The sequence below is a fragment of the Pipistrellus hanaki genome, assembly GCF_964339955.1.
Source record: "Pipistrellus hanaki genome assembly, chromosome: 15".
NCBI classification, from domain to species: domain Eukaryota; kingdom Metazoa; phylum Chordata; class Mammalia; order Chiroptera; family Vespertilionidae; genus Pipistrellus; species Pipistrellus hanaki.
Genome location: NC_140517.1, coordinates 17,737,361 through 17,765,311, shown reverse-complemented (window position 1 = coordinate 17,765,311; position 27,951 = coordinate 17,737,361). Strand labels below are relative to the sequence as shown.

General features: G+C 46.5%; 2 protein-coding genes and 1 long non-coding RNA gene across 6 annotated transcripts in view; 1 reads left to right on the top strand and 2 right to left on the bottom strand.

The window, feature by feature from the left end:
• Nucleotides 1-26: 26 nt before the first annotated feature.
• SYCE1L (synaptonemal complex central element protein 1 like) lies at nt 27-12,231 on the bottom strand (the record flags this gene model as incomplete). Its single annotated transcript, XM_084906861.1, has 11 exons — nt 27-171; nt 339-426; nt 641-737; nt 820-889; nt 1,934-1,997; nt 3,652-3,706; nt 3,940-3,987; nt 4,558-4,632; nt 4,801-4,860; nt 6,505-6,783; nt 12,168-12,231. The coding sequence occupies 11 exons, from the start codon at nt 12,229-12,231 to the stop codon at nt 103-105; spliced, it is 969 nt and encodes a 322-aa protein (XP_084762987.1). The 3' UTR covers nt 27-102.
• On the bottom strand, nt 9,823-21,511 carry MON1B (MON1 homolog B, secretory trafficking associated). 4 transcript variants are annotated; one of them, XR_014792934.1, is made up of 7 exons: nt 21,356-21,511; nt 20,775-20,932; nt 17,865-18,194; nt 16,493-17,312; nt 15,860-16,007; nt 13,617-13,797; nt 9,823-13,511 (listed from the first exon to the last, which is right to left on the bottom strand). XR_014792934.1 is itself a non-coding variant. In XM_084861318.1 (6 exons), the coding sequence occupies exons 2-6, from the start codon at nt 20,920-20,922 to the stop codon at nt 13,302-13,304; spliced, it is 1,656 nt and encodes a 551-aa protein (XP_084717444.1). In that variant the 5' UTR covers nt 20,923-20,932; nt 21,102-21,511; the 3' UTR covers nt 9,823-13,301. The 4 variants fall into 4 exon arrangements, 2 of the variants coding, with proteins under 2 accessions (XP_084717444.1, XP_084717443.1); XR_014792935.1 differs by lacking the exon at nt 21,356-21,511 and having other exon boundaries at nt 20,775-21,348; XM_084861318.1 differs by lacking the exon at nt 13,617-13,797 and having other exon boundaries at nt 21,102-21,511.
• A 269-nt stretch (nt 21,512-21,780) lies between these two features.
• Nucleotides 21,781-27,951, top strand: part of LOC311610260 — a 42,737-nt gene continuing 36,566 nt past the window's right edge. The window contains exon 1 of the long non-coding RNA XR_014792936.1: nt 21,781-21,958. This is a non-coding gene — a long non-coding RNA (uncharacterized lncRNA). The remainder of the gene's footprint in view (nt 21,959-27,951) is intronic.

The window sequence follows — 27,951 nt, the reverse complement described above, 5'->3', positions numbered from 1 at the left end:
AAACGCAGGCCTGGAGGTGAAGGAGCATCTCTAAATCATTGCCTTTATTTCTCGGCGGGCCTTGAAGTTGGGGATCGGTGGGTCCCGCTGGTCCAGGGGGACCTACAGGGCCAGCTCCGCCCGCGGTTCCGGGTCCTCCTCGCGGCGGGCGCACGGGGGCTCCGGGTCGGGCTGCGGGAGCGGAGGAGAGTTAGGTTGTCAAGCCCTTGGCTGCCTTTGCCCCCGTCCCCGTCAGCACCCAGAGGTGCCCTGCTCCCCACAGACCCTCCCTCTGGGGGACATCCCCGCCCGCTCTGCCCCCCTCTCTGCCCGCCTCGCCTCCATCCCTGGCTCCCGACCTCTGCTTTGTGGGCCCGGTCGTCCTCCTCGGGGCTCTGCGCCTGGGTGGGGACTTGCCCGCCGGGTTTCTCCAGCTCCGCCGTCAGCCTGCAGAGAAGGGGCAGAGGAGAGAGGCGGGGAGGGAGGAGGAGAGAGAGCTAGAGCGGAGGGTGTCAGGAGGAAACCACCGAGACCCAGTGACCTGAAAAGGCCCAGAGCCAATCCTTCTAGGAGGGGCAGTGCGGGGGGGGGCGGGGGGGCATTGCCCCATTCCCTTCCTCGCTGCCCCTTCCGCTGCCCGGGACCTCCTTTCTCCTCTTACGCTTCTTCGGCTTCGGTCACTGCCAAGGCTCCCTCCACCGCAGGCGAGGAGCGCAGCCTCTGCTCCACCCGCTCCAGCTTGGCTCTGGCTAAGTTCTCTGCAGAGGGTGAAGGGTGGGCATCACGGCGGGGCCGGAGCTCCCTGTCCCTGTCCCCCAGCCCGCGCGGGGGGAGTCCCACCTTCAGTTTGCAGCTGCTCCTTGCTGCTCTGCAGCGCGCGGATCTCGCAGGCCAGGCGCCGCTCCAGCACCTGCTGGAGAGAAAGGGGCCTGTCTTTGGTCTGTAGTCTTGGCCCCCTGCTCCTTCGCGCCTCTCCTTGAGTCCTTACTTGAATTCGGTCATTCATTCATTCACTCAACTATGCATTAACTCAGAAGGCAGTGGTGGAGACACTTTTCTCGCCCATCGCTCACCATGTCCCTGTGTACCTCTCCTCTTCAACCGTAGGTCCTTGCCCCTCCTGCCCATCCTCGTTTGTTCGCCCCCAAATGTCCAAGGCAGAGTTCAGCCTGAGGGCCTTTGTATTGGCCTTTCCTTCCGCCGGGAGCATTTGCACCCATTCCTGCCCGCTTCCTTCCTTACTTCCTTCGTGTCTGCATTCAGATGTCACCTGCTGAGGTCTTCCCCAACCCATAGTACATTCTCTGTCTTATTTCTTCTTTTTTAAAAAATATATATTTTATTGATTTTTTTACAGAGAGGAAGAGAGAGGGATAGTTAGAAACATCGATGAGAGAGAATCATCGATCAGTTACCTGCTGCACAGCCCCCATTGAGGATGTGCCCACAACCAAGTACATGCCCTTGACCTCTAAACACTGAGCCAAACCGGTTTCGGCTTACTTATTTTCTTATTTAGAGTATGGGGGTGCCTCCTCTTGCCTCAAACCATCCTGGGACCAGCAAACACTCGGCCCTTGGGCTCCCACTGTCTCCCCCAGCCTGGAATGCGGCGAGGTGCCTGCAGGGACGTTAGCTGAAGGAAGGAACAATCTGACCGTGGCTTTTTCAGGGTTCCCCTTTGCCACTGCAAGGTGAGCACATTCCGGGTGAGCAAGAGGGGAACAGGGTCAGCGATGGTTACTGTGACAGTCCTGGCCACGTGTGGCAGTGGGGGGTGGTGGTGAGAGGTGGCCAGATTAAAGGTAAAAGCTGACAGATTGGGTGGATGGGCGAGAAGAAGAACCGTGTCAAGGATTATGCCATGAACTTGGGCTGGCGCAGAGGGACCTGAGCAGCCAGCGGAGACGCAGGAGAGGAGAGGGTCTGATCGGAGGCAATGATGATGGCTCACCTGGAATTCCCAGAGGTCCTTGTGCTGGCCCATCAGGTCCTCCAGCTGTTCTTGCACGTGTGACCTAGGGGACAACACCCAGGAATGAGAGAACACCTGCTGGGACTTGACACCCAGCCCGGCTCACTCTGCGGATTCCTCACGCACAGGCCAGGACATCTCTGCCTGGGGCTCCCTCTGCTGGGGATCCCCTTTCAGGTCTTTCTCCTCCAAGCCATGGTTCCACCAGCTCCTCTCCCAACAAATCTCCCCGATGCAAAGCCCACGCCCACTCCCCACCCAGTGCCACACCAGGCCCCAGTGGTTACCCCAGCTCCCTCTGTTTACAACTCTCTTCAATCGGAGTTATGGATGGAAATTTGATCCATGAACTCCTGCAACGTGTGCTTCTGAGGAAGGGAAAGACAACCTCAGTCATATTCTCTGAACGTTTCCCCCACTCCCTCCTGCAGGAGTGGGAGTTCGGGTTTTTTCGTAACCGTCATCGTTCCCCTTTCTTCTATTGATTGGATGTGAAAACTGATGGGCCTCTGTCGAGACTATCATCCTGTCCATCCTGTCCCCCATCAAACCATGCATTTGGGCCTGAGCAGTAGGTAGGTCTGAGCAGTGAGCAGAGACATTGAAACCAAAGAGGAGGGGCTTTATTGGAAGGACACTTTGTGAGGGGAGAAGTAGTTTAGTTTCATGGATTCTAAAGTCCTGCCTGAAAGCCTGCACCTGCTATTCTACTGTGATCCTCTTACTGTGTAAGAGGTCTCTGGGCCTTAGTTCGCTCATCTGTAAAAATGGTGGTTAATGATGGGAGGGTGACATTAGCTTTTAACTCCTTCAATTGTCTTTGGGAGGATTATGCTGATAAATGAACATAAATTGCTTATCAGACTCTCTTGTGTGTGTGTGTGTGTGTGTGTGTGTGTGTGTGTGTGTAGGGAGGTAGTTAAGCATTCACACACTATCCATCATCAGGTTTTCCTGCACAATTTAAATCATGGTGCACCAGAGTGTGACAGCTCTGGTCACAGAACAGTTAAGTAAAGGTCCACATGGTGGAGAAATGGATGGATGAATGGTTGGATGGACAGTTAATTGGATGGGTGAATGGCTGGCTGAAGAGATGATGGCTGGCTGGAGAAATGACCAGTGGAGGGAGATGGCTGGGTGGAGAAATAAAAGGGTTATTAGAAGGCTAGAGGATGCCTGGGTGGGTGGGTGGGTGAAGAAATGAACAGCTAGAAGAACAGATAATTGGAAAGATGGAGTAAGATGAATGAATGATTAAATGGATGGAAGATGATTATCTAGAAGACTGGAGAGATACTGTCTGTCTGACCGGATGAAGGGTTGGATAGTAGAACAGATCTATTGATGGGTGAGTGGGTTACTGGGTGAATGGATGAATGGGAGGCCTAAAAGAGCAGATAGATAAACAAATGAATGGATAGCAGAAGATCTGAATAACCAATAGGAGAAAGCTTAGAATAACACCCATGGATGACATTTATAAAGAAAGTATCAAGGAGTGATTAAATGAGTGAGTTCAACTTAACACCACTACCTAATATCAAAGATGAACACGGAAGTCTTTTCTCTAGCTAGAGTATATTATAAAAGGGGGAAATGAGGAGTGTGTGTCCAAGATTTATTTTCCCTAGCCCTTGCTCCCTGCTCCTTCAAGCTGGGGAGTAAGGTGGGCAGAGCTGGGCAGGACCTCTTACCTCTGCGCCTGGCTTTCCTTCCTGTGGCAGTGCAGCTGGAGGATCCTCAGCGCTTCTGTGGAGAGGAGCCAGGAGGGCCATGTGAGAGCTCCTGGGCAGCCAGGCTGGGGGGAGTAATGGGCACTGAAGGGCACTAAGAGGACTTGAGTGTTTACTTCAAGTCAGGTGGCAGCCGAGGGAGAGGTCTGAGCAGAGAGGGAAGCAGCCTGACTCAGGTTTCAGTGGGGTTCTTCTGGCTTTTGTGGGGTGATGGGGTAGGGTAATAAAGACAGAACAGCTGGTAAATACCTTGCTTTTTTCTCAAGACCTCCTCTAGGTGTACTTTCTCTCCATTCACTGGAAAACACAGTATCACGTTGAGCCTCCAAGGAAGGGGCTATATCCCATACCCATGCTTCAACTTCATGCAAAGGGCATGCCCAAGGTCATACAGAAGGCCTGATGCAGCCCCAGGAGAGGGGAGGTATGGTATTGCCACCCTGCACCCATGTCCACTGGGGACCGTCCAGATCCAGATTCTCCCGGTGGGTGCCCACATTCCCTGTCAACTCCGAAGGAGTAATGACTCTGCAGGATGCACAATGTGTATGCCGGGGAAAGAGATGACTAGAAATAAACAAATGCACCAAGTCAGATGAAAATAAAGGGCATGAAGAAGCAAATCAAGCAGGAGAGTGAGAGTGACAGAGAGAAAAGATGACATCCCATTTTACATGGGACCATCAAGGTAGGCCTGCTGAGTAGTCTGAGCTAAGAGCTAACTTGAGGTAGCAAGAAGCAATCTAGATTACACAGCTCGAGAGCACTGCAGCCAGAGGGAACAGCCCATGCACAGACCCTGAGGTGTGCACAGGAACACAGGCAGTGCCATGGGAATCTCTGGGTCCTTCTTTGGGTTTCACTTACAAGAGTCCAATTCCCTATGCAGCGTCTCCAAGAGAGCTTGGGTCTCTCCCAATTCCTCATTGGATTTCTTCTTTGCTGAGCGAAAACACAGAAGAAGACACTGTGAATGCAGCCTCTAGCCGGCTATTCTCTCTCACCTTATGATACTGCACGCTATCTTCAAGCAACCTGGAGGGGCCTGAATTTTAGAGCTGAGGAAGGGGAGTCATTCCAAGTCCAAGGCCCACCTCAGTCCCAGTTTACCATGCTGAAGGTCATTAATCCGGTTAATCAGATCTTCTATCTGTGGCTCCAGGCTTCCCTCTGCAGAAGGAAAGAAAGATAAAATCAGAGGAGACTGAAGCCTGGCTGTCCGAGGCAGATGGAGGGTGGGTGGGAGTTGGCATTGTGTCTCTGCCGCTATCTATCATCAACACACATTTATGGAGTGCCTGTTGTATGCTGGGCTCTGCAAGAGGCCCTCTGCAGGGCTTGCGTTCTGGGTGGGAGAGATGGACACTGAACTGAGAGACATAAATCAGGGTAGGTGGCAGCAACTGCTGTGAAGGGGAATAAAGCAAAGCAAGAGGTTGGAGAGTGGACACGTAGGAGGTGCTTCTTCAGATGTGGAAAGGCCCAAATGAAGACAGGGGAGGGAGCCCTGCAGTTTTGTGGAGGTGTGGGGTGTGGAGGGAGGAACCCTGCCAGGCAGATGGACAAGTGCAGAGAGAGTGAGGCAGATGCCCAAAGAAACAGCTAAGGGGCCGTGTGGCAGCTATGAATCTAGTATTATAAGCAAGTGGGGAGTAGCAACAGGCAAGGTGGTGGGGAATGAGGGTGCAGATCACCGAGGGTGTCCAAGGACATGGTGGAGGCTCCTGGTTGTAATTCTGAGCACGGTGGGAGCCAGTGAAGACCACCTGCCTGCCCCTCCCTGTTAAAAGCCTGGCAGGGCAGTTGTCACCTTTGTCCTTCCAGACCCTTAATTATTGGTCCCATTAGAGAAAAAATGGGGAAATGCTGCTTTAATTTTGTGGGTGGCAGCTTTCAAGTTCTCCGCTGGCAGGGAGGTCACTGGCTCTGTAGCATAGCCATCTCTACCTTCTGACAGCCCCATGACCAGTGTTTGGTATGGAGAGGCCTTCTTCCTCACCCCTCTTTTGGCTTCAAGATCAGCAGCACGGAGCTGGGGCAAAAAATAAACAAAGCTTCCCAGCCTTTGCTGGGTCTCCAGCGCCAACACTCTGAAGTGAAGAAACTCAAGCCCTGGATTTTCCGAGGCCATCCACTCCAGCTCCTGTGACTTCTAGCAGGCGGGTGCTTCCAAGGTGTTATTTATGGCGGACAAAGCTCCAGTCCTGCAATTTCTCTCATGTCAGCCTGGGCAGGAGCCCCGGTGCACTTTTGCGGGAGCCACAGGGTCTGGGAAAGGGGAGGTTCCCTTTTATTAGGAACAGATCAATGCACCATTTAACCTGAGGGTGGGCTGTGGAGGGGTGTGTCCAACCTCCAGTCCAGCTAGAACTTGGCCCAGCCTTGATGGAGAGGGCTCCAGGCCCCCTTCAACAAGCAAAGCTAGGCACAAAGCTATTTGTATTGCCATTTGTATATAAAAAGGGCAGACAAAGAACACACACCCATGAATGTATTTTTTTTAATCTCTAGAAAAATACCCAAGAATTTAAAAATAGTCACTGCTGGCCTGTGGGTCAGGGAAACGGATGGCTGGTGTGTGTGTGTGTGTGTGTGTGTGTGTGTGTGTGTGTGTAAGAGGATAGGGTTTTCCATCCCCTTATACTACTTGAATTTTGAAGCTGTGCTTTTGGTTCAAAGAATGAGTTGTGTTAAAGGGAGAGAGTGCCATGGGATAGTTCTCCAAGGCTGTGAGTTGAGGGAGCTGGGTTTGAGCCACACGCCTGACTAAGAGCCCCAGGGGAGCCTCAGGTACGGTATGAGGGGACATGCCACCTTTCTGCAGCTTTTTCACCATGGCCAGCAAGTCCTCAGCCTTCAAAGATGTGGTCTGCCCTGCGGAGACGAAAACCAGAATTACAGGATCCAGTGAGAGTGAGGGGACTGAGGAAAGGTCCAAGCCTGTCAGGGAAGGGTGCAAGGAAGCCCCAGTGGGTTCTTCAGACACCCCTGGGCTGGGACCCAGGACCGAGGCCTCCAGCAAGAGCAGGGCCTCTGTAAGACCCGGCCGCTGGCCCCTGAGGTTCCTGGTGTGTGCTGGATGAATCAGGGACCCTTATGGCCAGCTTCTCCCTGAGGTCAAAGGACACCACAAACCCCTTAATACAACACATGCATGAGAGAAGGTGAAGCACTTTTGCGGCTGCTTTTCAGAATCAGTAGGACATTCTAACCAATGGATAGGGTAGAGAGATTTCATATGAATTCTGTAAAATCATTATAGGCCACAAACTGCAAATCTTAAAGAATTTATGGGTCCAGGAAATAGCTATTAACGACTGCTAACAATAAAAAAAGACAACAGGGTATTATGAGCTTTTTGATGGAGAAAAATAATACCACCTATGAAGGATTCTTGCCAATCAAAAAAAAATATTGCTAAGGTTTCCATATCTAAATGCCAATTCAAAGGAAGTGCAAGGGGCAGTGAAACATGTTAAATTGTATCATGGGGATGTGATCAGCATTATAAGACTCTGGCAAATTCCACAAGACAATCTTATTTCTTCAATAAGTAAATTGCAAAGAAGAAAATGGGAGAGGGGCAAACCATGATTAAAAGACTTGAGACATATATCAATCAATTATAATGAATACCTAATTTGGATCTTAATTCAAACACACTTTAACCATATATACTTCTATACATTTAAAAATACATATATATTTTTAATGGTTTCAGGGATGAAGGGAGAGGGAGAGAGAGAGACAGAAACATCAATGATGAGAGAGAATTATTGAATGGCTGCATCATGCAAGCCCCACACTGGAGACAGAGCCCAACAACCCAACCATATGCCCGTGACCTCCTGGTTCTCAGAGGTTGACACTCAACCACTGAGCTATACCAGCCGGGCCTTCTATACATTTTTAACATAAGCCTATGTTACTTTTAGAATTAAAATAACAATAAAATATCAGAAAAAATATATTGACATCTTAAGCTTTTGAAATCAATGATAAAAGATCAAATCCCAATGACTCACCCCTCTCCAAGGAAAATTGGGCAGAGAATATGAAAGGCAGTGCACAAATCGCACGTGATAGCTAAAAAGTAATATACAGAAAAGTCTCTTCCCCTCAGACCCTAATTCCTCAATTTCACTCCTCAGAAGTCACAAGTGTTATAAGCTTAGAGATAATTCATATGCAAGCATATCTCCACTCTTTCTATATAAGCGGTATCCTATCATAAATATGTTCCACAGCTTGTATTTTTCATTTGACAATGTATACTGGTGATATTTTTCGTATTTTTTAGTGGCTGCATAGTGGTTCACAGAGTAAAAATACCATCATTTTAAAGAGAGGTCCCTTACTAGTGGATATTTAGGTGTCTTCCTTCTTTTGCTGTTACAGACAATGCTACACTGACCATGTTTTATTAGTTTTCTTGGGCTGCCAAAACAAAGTGCCATAAACTGGGCCTTCCTTTTGTGTGTTTATGTTTTCACCTTGGATTCTATCTGTTCAAAATTCCCTCTTCTTGTAAGGACACCAGACATTGGGTCAGGGCCCACCCTTACCCTGTACAATCTCATTGTAACTAGTCATATCTACAAAGACCGAGTGATGTCACACTTTGAGGTTCCAATCTTCATGAAATTTTGGTGGGGACACAATTGAACCCAGTAAACTATCCTAGTACATTCTTCTTTTCTGCACACATGGGAGTGTATTACTGGATAAATCCTAGAAAGCTACCTGCTGGATCTAGGGCATGTCTATTTTAAAATTTGACTGGTATTTCGGAATTACCCTCCATCTGTTTTTGGCAGGTCCAAAAAAGACTCCTTCCCCATACTCTTACCTGCCAAGTATGTTTTCAACCTCTTTCATTTTTTGCTAATCTGATAGACAAAAGCAGCAGTTCATCTCAAACTTCCTGGTGGTAAATATCCAAAATTTACTCAACTCAATTCCAGAAATTCCACTTCCAGGAATCTATCTTAAGGAAAAAATTAAGGATGATAGGCAAGATGTTCATTATTTCATTGTAATCTTAAAAGATGGAAGCAACCTAAAGATGCCTTGGTTGATTATAGCACATTTGTAGGATGAAATTCTTCGCAACCATTAAAAATCATGTTGTAACCTGAATTTATTAAATTTTGTTAAAATATTTGGTGGTGTATTCACTCTCTTTACATATTTTTGTCTTGCCTGAAACCTTTTAAAATTGTACGCATTAACTTAATTTTGCATTTGAATGTTTAAATTACTTATTAAACAAATGTAGAAGAACATAGAGTATAAAGTGTCTCCCTTCACCATTAGCCCCTTCCCCAAGTAATTACTGCCAACAGTTTGGTGAAGACAGGCAGATCTTTTAGTAAAATGTATTTTATGCATTGCTTTAATTTTTACTTTCTTATCCTAGTAACATTCTAAAAGCATTCAAACACTACACAAACATGTGAAGTTAAAAATGAAACTTTCCCTTCTCTCCTTGGCCCCTTGGCTCAGTGCCTTTCTCTGGTATTATGCTGGTATGTATTCTCTTGAGACTTTAACCAGTTTTAAATACTCTTACTACTTGGAAATTAAACAAAAAAAGTAAAGCTACTTTAATAATAAGGATAAGTATTTATTTTTTAAAATAGTTCATTATGACAACTTCCAAATGCATGTAAAAGTAGGGAGAATACCATGATGAACTCTGATTTACTCACGGCCCAAACCTAACAATTAATATTTGCTTCAACTATGTTTTTCCAAGCAAGCCCCAGGCTTCATAACATTTCATCTACATACTTAAGTTTCACTACCTGAAGACATTTTCTTAGGTGACTCCAATCCTGTAATTATACCAATATTAACAATTATTACTAATCATTGGTTCATTAATATCAGCTAGTACCCAGAACATATGTGATTTCCCCGACTGTCCCCATGTCTTTTATAGCTGGCTTTTGCAACCATTTTTGTGAAAGCTCCATCTATGTTTTTCCTCTCCTCTGCTCTTCTAGTCCTAGTCATGGGGTAAGATCATGGGTGATTAGTAAATATTTTAAATAATCCAACTAACAACTTAATAAAAGTTTTTTGTTTTTTTTTAAGTCCATGTTATGAAACAGCTTATAACGCATGAGCTCCTTTTAAACATTTTATTTTGAAATAATTTCAGATGTACATAAAAGTTGTATAAATAGACCACAGTGCTCCTACTTGTCCTTGTATCAGGTTTCCCATTTGTGAGAGCGTTTCTGTACCATAAAGTGCAGGCACCATGGCCCATTATTCCTTAATGTTCCAGTGTATATTTCCTCTAAACCAGTGGTTCTCAACCTTTCTAATGCCTCAACCCTTTAATACACTTCCTCATGTTGTGGTGAACATAAATCCAAGCATGCCCCAGGCTTCTTAAATTTTTCATTCCCACACACTTGGGTTGTGATCCTCAGGTTGAGAAACGCTGTTGTAGAGCCTAAGACCATCAGAAAACAAAGATATTTACGATTCATTAACAGTAGCAAAATTACAGTTATGAAGTAGCAAAGAAAATAATTTTATGGCTGGGGGTCACTACAACATGAGGAACTGTATTAAAGAGTCGAGGCATTAGAAAGGTTGAGAACCACTGCTCTAAACAAAGGGAATCTATCAGATAACCACAGTATAACCATCCAAACCAAGATGACGATATTAATAAATATCAATATAATTCTCGGATGTATTTCAAATTTCCCTAGTTCTCATATTTTTAAAAATTACACAATACTACTTACAGTTTCTTAAAGAAAAACAAAAAATCACAAAAATGCCTCCACTTTTGCACAGCCCCTAACATCCAAGTCCCTTATTAAGAGTCATCAGTGAGGCCTTCTGCCTTCAAATAACTTTTCTGTGCAACCTACAAAGGGCTATGGCTCATATTGCTTTCTGCCTTATTTTGAAAATCCAACCTTTTTCCTCATAAAAATATCTCTTTTTAGAGTTCATTCTGTGTCAATAAATCATGGTCCTATCCTTTTAAGTTTTAATTATTTTAAATTAATTTGCAATCTAACCATTGTTTTTATTGCTGCTCAAAAATTTTAAATGTCCCCCACACATAGGCATTCCACAATATGCATGAATATACCTGTTTAGCCATTTCCATGATTGCTCCTTTTTTTTTTTTTTTTTTTTTTTTTTTGCTTCCATCAACACCATTCTAATGACTTTTCTGGCTCAGATGTCTCTGTATTCTCCTAATTACTAAGCATGGTGACCGAATATAAGGAATAGCATTGTAGACGCTAAAAATGTTCTGCCAAACTGCCTCCAAGTGTTCGCTGGTCAGCTCTCCAAGTGAGACAAAAGATGGCCTTTCCCCCAGAGTAATCAATATTAGATATTATCTCTCTTCCTATAAAGCCGATTTTAATGGCTAGAAATGGTAACATCATCTACTCTTAAATTCCCTCCTTGCTGAAGCGCATACACTTTGTGACAAATTTGAAAGTTGATGCTAAAAGCTTTGTAGCACAGTAGCAGCTGCAGCAGGTGCTCAATAAATGTTATCTATTTGCATCTGTCTCATTTCTGTCTGTCCTTTGTTGAAAGCTGGCATTCAATGTGTGACCCTAATCTGAGAGAGCTCTCCATGTTAGTTATTATTCATACAATAAACAGAGACAATTATTGAGCACCTACTATATGCCAAGCAGGCATTGTTTGGGCCTTGGGGAAAGAGCAATAAATGGTTCTCATGGAGCTGACATCCTAGGACAAATAAACAAGTTATTGTTGATGCCTGCATAGACAGGTCTGGACAAAATGCAACCATGTTTATTAACATAGCGGTTTAAAGACTGCAGAAAGGGGGTTATGGGCAAAAGGAGAGCAGAAAGTTGAAACAGTGATGGGTATGTGGGCATTCATCATGCTATTTTCTGTACTGTGGTACATTTTGGAAAACTCCTGTATTTTAAAGAACGCTAGTGGCATAGTGATGGATCAGTCTCAGGAGGTTTTCTTTTGTCTAGAGGGCAATTCCCACTTGTCTGTAGGCGATGTTTTCCCCTCTCAGGAAGGTGTATCATTATCAAAATGCCCTGGAGAAAAGCTGTCTGTGGGAGTGGCCATTCTAATTAGGATTTGAGAGTCCACACAGTGTGTGAACGTGCTGGGTGTCAGACATGGGGAATTACTGTGAATTTTCTCAGATGTGGCAGCAGCGGAGTGGTTTTTGTGAGACTGTCTACCTCCATTCGTTGCTTGAAGAGATGCATATTGACGTATTATTTACCTTAAAATACTAAGCAATATGTCCAATAAGGCTGACAAGTTAATCTAGGTGAAAATATGCATGTTATTTATCTTCACATTGCTGAACAGTATTTTCTAGAAGGCTTACATGTTTACTTTTTTTTTTTTTAGTGCCTCTATCAATATCTCTTTATTGGAATGGGACAGAGGCTTCTCCTCTGCCCTGGCCGGGAGGACCAGCTTACCAGCATATCCCTCGCCCTCCTTAGCCTCCTCCACGACCTCCAGTGGCTTCAACTTGGCCGCCATTCTCCAAAGCAGGAGTTAGGCGCATGCGCCTTGGACAATTGGTTGGGGGCTGGGGGAGCACGCGAGGGCAGGAAGGCTCTGCAGCGCGCATGCGTGCAGCGCGCAGTATGCTTATTGGACCAGGATGAGAGCAATGGAGTTTCCGTGAGCCTCTGACTCAGTGACATGCGGCTGCAATTCCAGTTTGGAGAAAGCAAGTTTAGAAGTAGGATCTCAGTGAATAGGGGACTGAGTGTTGTGAGTACATATACAAATTGGAAAGAGGTCTCGCCCCCTCCTGGTTGCTCCGTGTAGTGCAGGTTGTAAGAAAGACGGGGGCAAATGAGTTCGAGTCCCTTTCATTCACAAATGCTCACTTAGCCAGGGAGAGGTCAGTTATCTCTATTTCACGAATGAACGAATGAGCATTAGAAGCTAAGTGCACCTTCTATGTATAAATTCTGGATCTCGGCAACTGTGTGAAGCCAGGGGCTTTGCCCTGGGTTATACACACACAAACAGGCTGTGGGGACCTCCTTTCTCATTAACATTAGCAGCAGCCAACACTGATGGGTCACTTTTGACGGTAAAGATGAAGCACATGAAGGGCGAAGGAATGTCCTTGTGGGGATTGGTTTAGACTTTTTTTTTTTTTTTTTTTTTAAGTATCTTTAGGTCAGTTCCAGCACAGGCTGGCCTCATGGGTCACCCAAAGAAACCTTGGCCAGCCCTGGACACTCAGGGCTAAGAGCTCCAGAGGCAGACTCCAGCTGCAGGACAGGAGAAAGTCCCTGACAGAGGCTGGAACATCATCCAAGTGCGGCAGAGGGAAGGGAGGAGCCCAAGGATTTCTCCCTAGGTGGAGATGCATGAGGGGCCGAGGAAGCAGCCCGCTCACCTATGTGCAGTCATCTCTCATTCGTGGGCAAGCCCTCGGATGTTGCCCTATTTCCCAGGGAGAGGGAGACCCGTCACAGACACCACCGTCAACCACCCCGCCCCTTCCAGCTCCCCCTTTTCCAGGGTGGAGACAGAAGGGAAGAGCCAAAAGCAGTTGTTCCCAGCATTGCCCAGTCTGGGAGTTCCGCCTCTCAGGATCCAGTGAACAAGCCATTATGGGAAGCTTGGTCCGTAGAGGCAGATGAGGCTGCTGGAGGTGAAGAGTACTTGGGTGGGTAACGAATGAAAAGTCGATCCTCCTCTTTCTTCACCCAGCGTAGGAGTTTGGTCACTACCAAGATGGCGCCTGCCTTGGTCACCAGGGGGCTGAGGCAGGTATAGAGCTCAAACTTGGAGGTCACCTGTGGGTTTGAGAGGAGGCAGAGTCAGTTGGGCTGGAATTGGTCATCCGTAACCCTGTCCATCCAACCCTAGCCCCATGCCTAGCTCCTGTTTGGAAGACGCACCTGGCAGCAGCTCCCACCTGATGCTGTCTGGTCACTGGGCTAACGCAGGTAAGCTGGTATTATTGTGTCATGGCTGAGCCAGGGGTTCTCAGTTGAACCAAGGGTGGGCCAGGTTCATTTGAGCCAAGGGATCATTTAGAGCTAGTGGCTTCAACTGGGTGATGCTGACTGTGATGCTCACCTATAGAATGGGTATAACAACAACAGTGCTTTTTAATGAGCAATTGTTGTATACAAGGTCTTGTTCTGAGCTCTACACACCTATGTCTTCATCATCTGTGCCCTGAGTATAAGAGGATTAATTCCATTTAATCCTCACACCATCTGAGAGACGTACTCTGATCAGATCACCAGTTCTTTCCACACCACTTCTCACTGCTCGCCCCTCACTTCCTCTGTTCCAGCCTCTTTTTGCTCTTCCTCAACCATAAACCAGGTTCAGTCCCACCTCACGGCATTTGCAGTCCTTTCCCTCTGGCCAGCTGTACTCTTCCTCCAGATACCCAGGTAGCCTACTACCTCCCTGCCCCACTTACATGCCATCCCCTTGGTGAGTAATCCCCCGATCATATCTTGGTTTTGAATTATCATTCTCCACTAAAAGGTACAAGGGCTACTTGGACAAATGGACTGACACAGAGAAAGTACGAGGTGAGCTTGGAACATCTTGTGCCAAAAAGTAAGAAGTGTTCCAGCAGGGCCAGTGTACCTACATCATGGCTCCCACTGGCTATGTGAGAGACAATCTGAGCGATGAAATAAATAATAGACAAGAAAAATAAACGATATAGAAGGTTTTTAGCCCACTGAATTAAAGAAAAATCCATGAGAACATACTAATATAAAATTAAAAACTCAACAAACAAATACAGGAGGAAAAGGTCTCTAAGATAATAGGATATCAAACAATAACTATAGAAGGAATGATAGGGTTAGAAAAACGACAGTATAGTAAACAACAGAGTAATAACTATTGGAGGCAAGAATCACTAATGGATATTAAAAATAGTGGGTGAAAATCTGATGAAAAACAGAACACTAACATAATCACCTCATGCTATTTACTAATTACAACGGGGAAAAATACTAACTTTATAATGGATAAATCCGACAGCCACCACCTTAACTAAGTGATCAAGGCTAATATCATCAACAACAGGACAAACTGACATTGTGGGCCTCCTGATTTGATGCAGAGAAGGACACATCACTTCTATGATATTCTTTCAAAAAAGGCATGATCTCAATTTAGTCATGATAGATACCAGGAAAACCCAAGGTGAGGGACATTCTACAATCTAACTGGCTGGTACCCTTTAAAAGTGCCAAGATTATGATAGACAAAAAAGACTGAGGAACTATTCCAGAATAAAGGACACTAGGAAGACACAATAAATAAATCTAAGATGTGATCCTGGACTAGATTCTGGACCAGTAAAAAAAAAAAAACATTAGTGGAACAACTAGTGAAATCTGAATGAAGTCTGTGGACTAGATGCCAGTATACTGGTGTTAATTTTTTGATTTTGGTAAGTTACTGTGGTTATGTTAAAATATCTGGAGAAACTAGGTGATGGAACTATTTATAGTAATTTTTCCTACTATTTTGCAACTTCTTCTAAGTCTAAAATTTCTTGAAAATAAAGTTTAAAAAATTAAAAATATAAAAGTCCTCGGCCTAGAACAATGCCTGATACACAATAGGTACCCAATAAATTATTTAATAAATGTGCACTGAATGGCAGAGCCTGGGGGGAAGGTGCCATTTCCAATGGGGTCACCTTGACCAACCTCTCAGAATAGATAACATTTAATACACCCATAGCAAGTGAAAACTCCAGGGAAGGCTATCCCAGGAAGGAGGCACAGTATGGAACCAAGCCTTTGTTATTCAAAGAGTTCTGAACTGGTGCCGGAAGACACACGGGCGGGACTAACGGGAATATGGGAAACCAGCAGATGGAGTGATGGTTATGAAAGCTGAAGACATTGTACCGGTTGCTAATGGGGGAACAGCAAACAGAATGATGGGGCTAATGAGGTTGGGAGACACTGTGATTGACCGATTGACCCCTATGGGTGTCAAAGACACATGTGTAATGGCAGGGATAGTGTTGAAAGCAAAGGTATATGTAGCCTAGGCTACATACGGATGGAGTTTGTTATGGCCGGGGGAGATACAATGGAGGCAGAAAGAACTGAAGCAGAGAATTAACCCCCGAAGAGTCCTCTCCCCAACTCACCCAGGCCAGCAGCGTCTCCTTCTCAGCCACGTGGTAAATGAGGCGCAGAGGCCGGGAGGTACTGTGGAGGCGAGCGTGCAGGCGGTGGTACAGGTCCGATAGGCGCTGCCGTTCCTCCTCTCTGCTGTACGGGGCCTCTAGCTCAGGGCTGCAGAGAGGGAGGGAGGCCGGTGCCAGGGTCAGTCTAGAGCTTTCTTGGCTGGCCATCTCCCCTCAGTCTAAGGAGTTCAATTAAGTTAGGGAGCTAAGCCTTCCCCATTAGACTTAAAAAGAATGTCTATGGTCAGAGACCCAGCTTTCCCTCCAACTATGGGATTCCTTGAATACTGGGGGCCTAGTTTCCATTAGAATGAACAAGGGATTCCTTGAGATTGGTAGTTGAGCCTCCCTATCAGTTAGACACCCATTTGATTCCATCATTCTAGAGCGCTGGTCGCCAACCTTGGCGACTGCTGCTCCAACCGTTTCCTTAAACCAGCGGTTGCTGACCTTTCGGACCTCATGGACCGCCAGTGGTCCGCTGTTCTAGAGCACGGCTGGCTTTCTTTCCTGAAACATGTCTATGAGATGCTGAACCTTCCAGTTAGATAAGCCTTCCCAGCTGGCAGATTGGCCCCAACGGTCAGGACCCACCTGGTAAACTGAGGCAGCTGGCGGTGATGGTCGGGGATGTCCAGTGGTTTGTAGAGGAAGTGCCAAAGGCCAGGTGCTCCCACAGCCTGCACGCTGTAGGATGGGGCAGTGGCTGACGGGGCATTAGAGAAACTGGCAGCCTCTCCAAGGGTTCGCATGGCACCAAGCGTGTGCATGCCGTCTTCCACCAGGCGCCGGCAGGTGGCCATGTCATGGAAGGCCTCGGGGTCCGTGGCGAGCAGCAGCAGGCAGACAGGCATGGCGTCCAGGCGGGCCACGTAGGCATAGAAGAAACCATCCGGGTTGAAGCGGGGCAGGCACACAGGTGCCCACGCTTCTCCGGCTGCAAAGGCGGGTGCGCTGACCCAGTTGAGCAGCAACTGCAGGTCCGCTGGGTCCAGCCGGCACTCGGCCAACACATTCCGCTCCTGGGCTGCTGTCACCAGTTGACCACCCACCGCCAGCACGGACAGTGCCAGGCCGGGTGCTGTGCAACGTCGGAGCAGTGTGCCCAGTGCTTCCCGCAGCGGGCGAGTGAGGGGCACACAGCGCACGGCACCCAGGAGCAGCGCCCCTGGGTCCCGCTCCACACTGTCCAGGAGCCGGTCTAGGGTGCGCTCGGAGCCAGCCAGCAGGCGGCGGAGGTCGTAGTTCTGCTTACGGGCGAAGATGCGGGCCACGCTTGCGCGTGTCAGTGTACTCACGATCTGTGCGTGCACAGCTAGCAGCTCCTCCCGCAGCTGGGCTGCTGACTGAGGAGTCCTCGACACGGCCACCAGCAGCAGCGGACCCTGCTGTAGGAACACCAGCTTGTGGTCCTCTAAGGGAGGGAAGGGATGGGCAGGGGGTAGCGATGAGTCGATGGTGACTGAGAGGATCAGGTGAGGCTCTTTCCGCCTTTCCCTGAACACACACCTCTGGCCCAAGCTTGCGCGGTCACTCTGTGGACACTCGGACTAGGGTTAGGACAATCTGGGGGAGGCTGAACATTTGTAGAGACGTGATGGGATGGCCAAAGTGTCAGGTTAGACATACAACATGAAGTGTGGGGGAGATGAAGCAAGGGCTGACACAGCCAGAAAGATTCGCAACGCAGCCACACAGCCATGCTGTCAGATAAACAAGGAAGTATCCAGCCAGCTACTTCCATCCCAGGAGTTAATCACTCAGGACCCAGAAGGCCAAATGGACAAGTGGACACAACACCAAACCCCCAACCCTTCAGGGGACTGGAAAGCCATCCACACACACTGATCCCCACCTGGCTGGCTGGACAGTGCCCCAGGAAGTCAGACAGACCTACAGCTACCCAGACAACCATATTCACATTCGCAATCACTGCCCCCGTTCCACCCCCTGCCCCCTTGCTCACCAGCATAGATGGCGCGGATGGTGTCTCCTGCACTCTGCACGAAAGACACGAGAGCTGTCATCACACCCATGGTAGTCGACAGCGCCTCCACACTACCGTACCTCGAGTAGATGGGCTTGCCCGCCTCACTCAGTACAAACACGTGCTTCCGCTTGCTGCGCCAGTCCTCGTCACTTGGGTCTCCTCCTTGGCCCCCAGAGTCACTCTCAGAGTCACCTGTAACATTGTTCTCAGAGGCTGCAGGATCCCAGAGCCCACAGGTAGAGGAAGGGGACTCTGACTGGGGCAGTGGTGACAGCAGGCTGGCTGGCTGGTCCTTGGTCTCGGGTCCTGGAAGGGAGCCCCTGGTGAGTCGTCTGCCTGTGGACTCCCACTCACCCCATGTGCCCAAGGACCCACCAAATGCCTACCAGCCTCCTCCCCCAATGACTCCTGATACTGATACAGAACTCCAGGTATCTCTTCTCCCCCTCAATTATATCCACACGATGCCCTTAAAACCCCAATAATCCAATCTCTCATTGTCATAATTGAGCCCTCTTATGTCCTAAAGACCAATGATTCCCCTTTCAATGACTGTCATTTCTAAGTCTTCAAAGCACCCATTTTCTGAATAACTTACATCTTCAATGATCCCCCATTAATAACCTCTGACTCCTCATTCTCTTGATATCAACTCAACCCTCCACAGATGTAATGACCACCAATACCTCTATTAATATTTGGGTCTTTCACTGCTCCTTGTCCCCACTACCTTAACCTCTTAGTTATTCTCACTGATGTCCATGATCCCTAAAGACCTATTGACTCTCTTAAGCACCATTTATATTTTTGATGATGACCACTAATTCTCCCAATGACGGCATGAATATCCACTAATACCCAGATCCTTAATCCCCTCTATTTACTCCCACTGATCATTACCATTTCAATGACCCCCCACATAACATCACTAATACCTGAATCTTCAATTACCTTCACTGACTGCTCTGACCCACAATCTATTCCAGCGTTTTTCAACCGCTGTTCCGCGGCACGCCTGGTGTGCCGTAGGTGCAGACAAGACAAGAATTTTATAATTTTTCACTATTTTGTTTACTTAATATTTCATAATAAAGTACAATAATTATAAAATACTTTCTTTGTGTTTATTTGATTCCTATTCAAGAGAATTACTTTATATATAGTCAATATAGGCACAGAGTTAAATTTTTTAACATTTTCTAATGGTGGTGTGCCTCGTGATTTTTTTCATGAAACAAGTGTGCCTTTGCCCAAAAAAGGTTGAAAAACACTGATCTATTCTACTCCATGTCATTCCATCCCTACCATGACCACTATTAATGTCCATTAACATCCAAGACTTCCAGTGACCTCTGGTGACTCTCCCAACCCTCTTTTATTCCCTTCTCCCTAATGATCACTATTAATCTCCACTAACACCTAGGACTTCAATGACCTCCACTGACTCACTTGACCTCCCTTTATTCTCAGTGGTATCCACACCCCTCCCTACACTAATCACCATAATATGCACTAACATACAGGACTTTTTTTTTTCTTTTTTCTTTTTTAAAATTTTTTTATATATATATATATATATATATATATATATATATATATATATATATATTATTGATTTTGTACAGAGAGGAAGGGAGAGAGATAGAGAGTTAGAAACATCGATGAGAGAGAGACATCGATCAGCTGCCTCTTGCACATCCCCTACTGGGAATATGCCCGCAACCAAGGTACATGCCCTTGACCCAAATCGTACCCGGGACCCATCAGTCTCCAAGCCGACGCTCTATCCATTGAGCCAAACCGGTTTCGGCAACACACAGGACTTTTATAAATATAACCTCCACTGCCTTTCCCCATGATTATTATTAACAATTACCAATGAAACCCACCACTTCAATGCCCCCTACTGACTCCCCTGACACACCTCCTACATAATCTAGTCAATGTCCATGGAATTGCCCCAAGGACAACCATTAGTACCCATTGGCAACTATGTCTGAACAGTTTTCTCATGAAGTCCCAATGATCTCATATTCCTTCATCCTCTCATTGACATTCTATGACTCCACCTGCCCCCAATTACCAACGACCTCCTCCCAATATCTGCCATTACTTGCAAATTCCCAAATTCTCAGACACGCACCCCCTTCCACCATTTAATCTTAGAGATGTCCACTGGTCCTTCCCAGTGACCTCTTTAACATGCACTAATTCCAAAGTGATCAATGAGCAATGCCCCCAATGACTTCCATTGACTCTCCACAGAATACCTTTACACATCCACCTGGGTCTTCAAAGACTCTCCTGCTGGCCCTCTAACTCTCCAAATAATCTCATTGATGTCCACTGCCTCCCCACCAATAGTCGCCATTAGTATCCACTAACATCACATTCCTTAAAAGAGTACCTCCAACAACTCACCATCGTCTCTTCAATGATGCATATACTCTGAGTGCCCACGGGCTTCCACGGACCCTCTGCTCCACCTCAATGACTTAAATGACACCCTAGTCCCCAATGACACTGATTTCTGAATAGTCCACCTTTGACCCTCTTAACTTCCTTTCGGTCAGTCATTGGCCTAACCATCTTAAACCCCCAACGCCCTCCCTGACCCCCAACTACTGGTAATCCCTTTTTGATACCCCGACGACCTAGACTCATTCCAAAGCCCCCAGTGAACACTCACTGATGCTGACTGATTTTTCTCCTTTTCATTCCTCAAAGATTTAAACTACAATGTGAGTCAACGATGACCTCTTACTGACCACATGCAACCCTGTTAAGACCCCCCCCAAAAGACTCGTTACTGGTCCCTCGCTGACCTCCCTCAACAATGACATCCCTATTCATTCTTTCGAATGAATAGTGAGGAAAAAGACATACCTGTTTCCTCCAGGCTACGGTCTTCGGACTCTGTGGGGTCCTCCCGAACCCCTCCACCGTCTCCAGCCTCCTCACCGAGGAGCCGCGTGTCCTCCAAGTCCTCTGCGTCCCCGGGGGCTGGGGCGGCAGTGTCTCCTCCGGCCTCCATCTGCACATCCCTGGACGGCAGGGGAAGTGAGGGTGATGGGGCAGCAAAATAAACTTCCCTAAAGGCCTCTTCTGAGCTCAGCCCTCTTGGACACACTCCTAGTGCCCGTTTACCCTCGGTTTCCAAACAGGACGAGGCATTTAAAAAATGTGACCAAATACTTGCATCCTCCAACACACCTGCCGAAAAGGAAGGATCTACCGAACCTCAAGAATTAAAGATACATAAAGCATCTGTTTTTAAACCCGGCATCTCAACCGGCCGGGTACCCTGACTTCCCGTGGCCTCGGAAGCATCACACTTCCGGGTGCGACTGACATCTGGTCCCACTTCCGGGTGCGACGACGTTGGAAGGAACCCGGTGCTGCAGACCTTCTTCTTTCGCAGCCCGCGGGCCCGCTCCCTCTCCCGCTGCCCACTGGTCTCCGCTCACCGTTGGGAAAGAGCGCGCCACTCCGGGTCGATGTCGGGTGTGGTTGGGAACCTGGCGAGCCCCCCGGTGCTCTGCTCTGCACCAAACCGGCTCCACGGCGCCGGGCGCACTTCTGGTAGTGAAGGCTGTTGGCGTGAGGGGGGCGCGGCTCACGGTCAGCCAATCCGGAGTACGGGGGGGTGGGCCCCTCCGTATGGCCCAATCAGGAGAAGCCGGCTTTCTTCCGCCCGTATCCGCCTCTTCTCTCTACCAATAGTGTGCGTTGGATTTGCGATTGCACCCGCCCACTCTTGACGGACAGTTCCCCGGACCCAATCGAAAGCTTGAGCCAATTCCCCCTTTTTTCCGCTCCAGGAAGTTCCCCGCACCAAATAACCTTAGGTGCCGTACCCCGACCAATAGGATGTTTGACGGACAGCCGCCGCTCCCAGTGGGAGTGCCGTGCGTCACCTGGCCAGCCTATGGAGCTCGGCGCTGAGGCAGAAGGCGGACCTCTCAGAAATAGGAAGTAGTCGCAGGTCTCAGTGTTCTGCCAGGCAAAGGGCTCGTAGCCTCTGGAATAAAGGGAACGTAATCACGGCGCGAAGGAATGAGCTTGCTAAGGTAATGTGCAGGCTGATCGGCAAAATACCGAGCTAACCTCCTTTCAAAAAACAAACAAACAAACACAAAAATAAACAAACCACGGCGTTGTGGGCGGAGCTATAGAGATTGGAAGTCCAAATCTGACGGAATAGCACGTGGGCGTGGCCTTGAGAGCGTACGGAGTCCCGTGGGTTGAAGAAACGCCAGGATGGCTGGGCGGGGTTGGGCGCGCCCCCGGGAGGTGGTGTGGAGAGAGACGCGCCTGGAGCTCCTTTTGCCCAGGGTGGCATTAGAGAGCTCCCAGGAAAATTATTTCAGCGTGAGGACGAGCGTGGTGTGGACACGCCTGTTCAGGACTCTCTCTGCCTGCGACTCCGGTTTCTGACTATTTTTGTCTCTGAGTGTCTCTCTGCGTCTTCGTCTCTGTCTCATTTCCTGTGTCCGTGTTTCTGTATCTCTGTTTCTGCCATTCCTCCCTATCCCTTCAGCTTTTTCTGTCTCTGTCTTTTCTCTAAATCTTTATCTCTCAGGCGTTCTTTAATTTTCCTCCCCTCTCTCACATTGCTCTGTCTTGGTCTCTGGCTTCCCACTCACTACCCCTGTCTAGCAGAGTGGAGGCCCCCCCTCCATAGAGCAAAGCCCCCGAGGACCAGCAGCATGGAGTCCCCTCCACCACCTCCCCAACCCCCTGCGCTGTCACCCGCAGGATTCCTCTTTACATTGGGGAATCTTTGGAGAAATAGTCGCTGACCACTCCTCAGGAGATTGAGGGTTCACTCCTCCCTCCCTTCACTATAGGGTTTTCCTGAATTGTAACGCACCCTTCCCCTCAATGTGCGGTGTTAAATTCCATGGTCTTTGTCATGTCAGTGAGACTATGCTTTTTCATGAATCAGCATCTTCATGTAAACAAACCAACTCTTCCCACAGCCATGTTTCCACCAAAATACAGCATTAAAAAGCAGCTCTGGCCAAAAGTATGGAGTTTCTGGAATTCAGTAAATCCTGGTGAAATAGTAAGTCCCTGGATTCACATAAAGACTCTTCCATCCTCACTACAGAAGATCAAGGTAACTGAAGAGATCTGAGTTTCATTTATGATTGCAAAGGAGAATAATTGCACTTATATCCCAAAGTGGGCATCCCTAATGAGAAATTCCTCATCTGGAGTGAGTTAATCAGTCTTCAGATACTTTCCCTCTCGCTCTGCTAAACACTTCCATATTGGGTCGTGCCCACAAGCCCAGGAAAGAGTCCTTTTCTGTGCACATCTTCTTTCATAAGGTCACTAATACATTATGTTCCCATGACTGAACAACCATGCCCACTTTTATGCTTGTCCCAAGATGCGTTGAGCATCTGGAGCTGAAAAGTCACAAACCACATTAAGAACTTGTCTGTGTTTATCTGGATAGATCGTGGTGACCCTCATGCTATGGGTTCTTTTCTTTATAAACTTTCCGAATGCTAGGAAATTGAACTTGACTATAGGGTATAAGTTGAGATGGGAAGAGGAACACAGCCATGAACAGAAATGAGGAAACTTGTAGTGTATTTGTGTAGTTGTGTGGTTGTGACTGGTTCCCTCGGTTGTACCCGCAGTGTAGGGTTATTTGGTGCCCTTATTTCTCGATTATCTGCCTTTGTAGCTATTCCTTGCCCTGCCTCTCTTTTCTGTGCCCCATCAGCTAGTTCCATTCTCTCTTCTCTGATTTGTGTCATGGGTCCCTGCTCCTACATTTTGTTCTCTGCCACATCATGCTGACAGAAACCACAAAAACAGTTAGTGGGAATGTTAGCAATGTATGTACAAGACCTATATCCAGGTTACTATAAAAATTTTCTGAAGAAACGAAGAAGATCTAAATAAATTGGGATTGTACTATGGCCATTGGAAAACTAAAAAGAAAAAAAAGGAAAGAAAAAAGTCTACATTTCAGTGTAATTGTAATGAATATTCTACCATAAATTTTGAGGAAACATATTATCGTTCAAGAATGGGCCTTCCTTCCCCTGGCTGCCAGCACCATCTTCACTCCAGCCCGAAGCCGCCTTTCTGCCTTCCCATGTTGCCCAGAGGCCCTGAGTGGCTGGGGTGATGCAGAAGGCCTCACCCCTGGCCCCTCAGTGTCTGCATATGCAAACTAACCTGCCATCTTTGTTAGGTTAATTTGCATACTCACTCCTGATGGCTGGTGGGCATCACAAAGGTATGGTCAATTTGCATCTTACTCTTTTATTGGTATAGATGATATTATCTTAATAAGATGGGGGCTTTGGGAGGTAAATAGGTTTAGAAAGTCATAAATAAGGGTAGGTCCACCTGAGGGGATTAGTGGTGTTATAAGAAGAGACCAGAGAACTTGCTTTCTCTTTCCCTCCTCCCTATGAGGAGGATACAGCACAAGACAGTAGTCTGCAAGCCAGGAAGTGTGTCCTCACTGGACACCAGTCTACTGCCACTTTGATTTTAGACTTCCTAACTTGCAGAGCTGTGAGAAATAAATTAGTTTGTGCTATTTTATTATAGTCATTTGAAATAATGAGAACATCACCATATTCCTTAATCCCATGTTACATGCCTGCCTTTAATTGCAGAGGATCAACTTAACTGAAGGGGTATTTGAGTTCATTTATATGACTTCTAAGGAGGATAATTGTGTTGTGGATATCTCAGGAAAAATTCATCACCTAGGGTAAATTGGCCACTCTCCAGATTCCTATCCCTGTTCTTTGGTACGTGTTTCTAAAAAGTGGATCCCAGGACAAAAGGTTCCCCTTTGTGCACATTATTCTTCGTGAGTCACTCGGCATACTGCACTCCCAAGAGCGGCTAACCATACGCAATTCTACACCTGCCTCAGGGTGTTCTGAGTCTCTGTAATGGACTATTTGTAAAACACGATGTGTTCTCTTTTGTGGATATCTGCACACACTGAGGCGATTCCCAGGCTATGACTTTCATTACCACACACCTTTCTGAATCATAAGAAATGGAAACAGAATATATGCAGCAGAAATTACTGAGTAGAAGATTTCTAGCTGGGAACACCAAAAGGCAAAACTGTGGGTCTACAAGAAAACACACACACAATTATGCTATTTTATACTGTTCCTCAGACATTTTGGGTATTATATGATATGTTTCCATTTTATTAAGTGGTCATACATACACTCTGGCCTAATGTTAGTGGGGCTGTAGATCAGCTATGAATTTAGCTTCCAAAGCCTTTACAGTGCAATTCTGGTCTCCCTCACTTGTGTGCTACCCACAAGTCATATATATATATGTATATGTATATGTATATGTATATGTGTGTATATATATATATATATATATATATATATATATATATTATTCCAGCTTTAGCCTTTGTGAACTCTTTTCAATCTGCTCTTATATCTTGGTAGTTCTGTAATATTTATTTATTTAAAAATTGTACTGTACATTTTTCTAGACCATGGTCACCTGGGGTGGGGAAAATGAGATGAGGTTGGTTAAAAGGAACTACTTTCAGTTATAAGTGGTTACATTCTAGAGATCTAATGTGCAGCATGGTGACTATAGTTAACCATATTGTATGTATACTTGGAATTTGCTAAGAGAGTAGATGTGTTCTCAGCATGCCAGAAAGAAGAAAAAAGTCAACTATGTGAGATAACAGATATGTTCCTTTAGCTCGACCGAGGTAATCATTTCATAGTATATATAGATACCAAACAATCATGCCATACAATTTAATAATATACGATTTTAAAAATAAATTATACCTCACTAAAGCTGGAAAAAAATAAATGTGAATCCTTGATTTATGGCACCAGATGACCCCCAGAATCATTTTGCATGTTCCCTGCTTGATGCTGCACTTTGTCACATCCTACTGAATTACTTCCTGATGCAGAGCCTTCCAACTAAGGGCTTCCCACTAAGTCAATAACTAGAAAAAAGTCACAATATAACCCAGCCAGGATACATTGAGCCAGCTAGTAAAATATGTCAATAGGATGGCAGTATGTGATGTCATGTAATGCAAGAGCCAGAAATTGGTCATGGGGCCAGAATCTGGAGTTTCTGGGTAAGTAGTATTGAAGATTAGATTTGAATAGGGTGTGGTGAGGGGAGGATACAGGATTTAACACCATGGCAGGGACTTCATCAGATGGTGTGAACATGTCTCCAGGATGGTTCCTGGAGATGTGGGATGACTAAAGTACTTGGTGGAGAAATGCCAGAATTGCTATGGCAGACAGTAGGAGTAGGAAACATAGAGCCATTGAGGTAGGCATAACTGTGTAAGACCTGGTCATTTTTTTTTTTTTTTTTTTGCTCCAGGCATCTGAGAGTTGTTAGTATGCCTTGTAGTGATTTTGAACAATGTCTGTCACTTTCCTGACCTGCTATCCTTCTGTTGACTTCCAAGTTAATTGAAACAGAGATTGAACAACTTGCATCAGTCTTTCAGACACCCTCCAGACAGGTTTGAACAGACACACACTGTAATTTAAAAATAATGTCTGCTCTCTTCCTCCCTGACTGAGGGACCAGATGCCTCTCTGGCAATGTGTGTGGCTACCGCTTTAAAAGCACTGCATGCCAGGGAGGGGGTGGAACAAGGGCAAGTAAAATCACCATTGCAATTGTCTACAAGTTGGAAGTCACATTTTCTCTTGATTCAGCATTTGCTTGGTTGCCGTAAGTTGTTGATTGTTTTGCAGAGTTCTGATAAAATTGGCCCTGACATTGTCTGCTTGTTTTGATGTGTCTGCGGGGAGATGAAAGCCTGGAGCTGCCTACTCTGCCATTTTGCTGACATTACTCTTCCAGATACTGGTTTTTAAATACATTCTCCGGTTTCGAAAAAGATGGGCTTTGCATATGGGCATGGAAGCCAACGTGGAATTGCTCTCAATGGTCAAACTGAAACAATTTAAGCAAATACATAAATAATATTAATGCTGCATTATAACCCAAGAAACAAAATAAGTATCCACGATTCCATAATAATATAGATGAGTAAACAAATAAATAGATATGGGGAAAGGGGCAGATCTTCTTTATGGGACAATTTGAATGAGTTCCAATTACTTTGTCTCTCCAGGAGTGTGAGCTAGAACTGTGACTCACTTCCAAGCAAGAGGTCTTCACAGTGCTGAGACCTAGTAGAAACCACCATAACCCAGGGATCAAGGATAACATCACCAGAGATATCAGGTGCATATAATGCACCCTTGATCTGATTTGATGAGAAGGGCACTTCTTTTTTGTGTGGTAGTTTTTCTTCCATAAAAACCCCTTTTTCAGGTCTGAGGCATTTAGGAATGATGAGTGCTGACATCTCAGATCTGAGTCTGTCTCAAGGAATTGCCCCTTTTGGATGGTAATCACAGCAGTCATGTGTATGCCTGCTTCCCGCAGGTAGCCTGCATCGAATGACTGGTCTGGGTGGGATTTATAAGTCCATAGACAGTCTGTTACTAAAACTATGTGCCCCATTCTTTAAGCATACAGACTCCTATTTGCTTCCTAAAACCCAGAACCACTGGTCCCGTGAACCTCATTCTGACAGCAAAGGCTATCCATCACCCACATACCAATCCTGCAGCCGCCCATGACTGACCCGAGAGACCCCATCACTATATTCAGAGCTGATAGGCTCAGACTCCCTGCCTATCACAGAAACCCTACCTACTAGCATAAAAGACTCCATATCCTTGAGCCTCCAGACTATAGGCACCCCATCTATTTTTTATTTTTAAAACATATATATATTTAGAATATATATATATATATATATATATATAGAGAGAGAGAGAGAGAGAGAGAGAGAGAGAGAGTTGATTTTTTTACAGAGAGGGAGAGGGATAGATAGAACATCGATGAGAGAGATGTGCCTACTAGGGATGTGCCCGTAACAGAAGTATATGCCCTTGACCTGAATCGAACCTGCGACCTTTCAGTCCGCAGGCCGATGCTCTATCCACTGAGCCAAACCAATTAGAGCCAGGCACCC

Excerpts from the sequence above, each read along its gene's own strand:
- MON1B (XM_084861318.1), bottom strand. The coding sequence starts at position 20,922 with ATGGAGGCCGGAGGAGACACTGCCGCCCCAGCCCCCGGGGACGCAGAG. Across the intron at positions 17,313-17,864 it reads CATCCGCGCCATCTATGCTG|AGGACCACAAGCTGGTGTTC; the intron begins GTGAGCAAGGGG and ends TCCCTCCCTTAG. Across the intron at positions 13,512-15,859 it reads AGGAGACGCTGCTGGCCTGG|GTGACCTCCAAGTTTGAGCT; the intron begins GTGAGTTGGGGA and ends TCAAACCCACAG.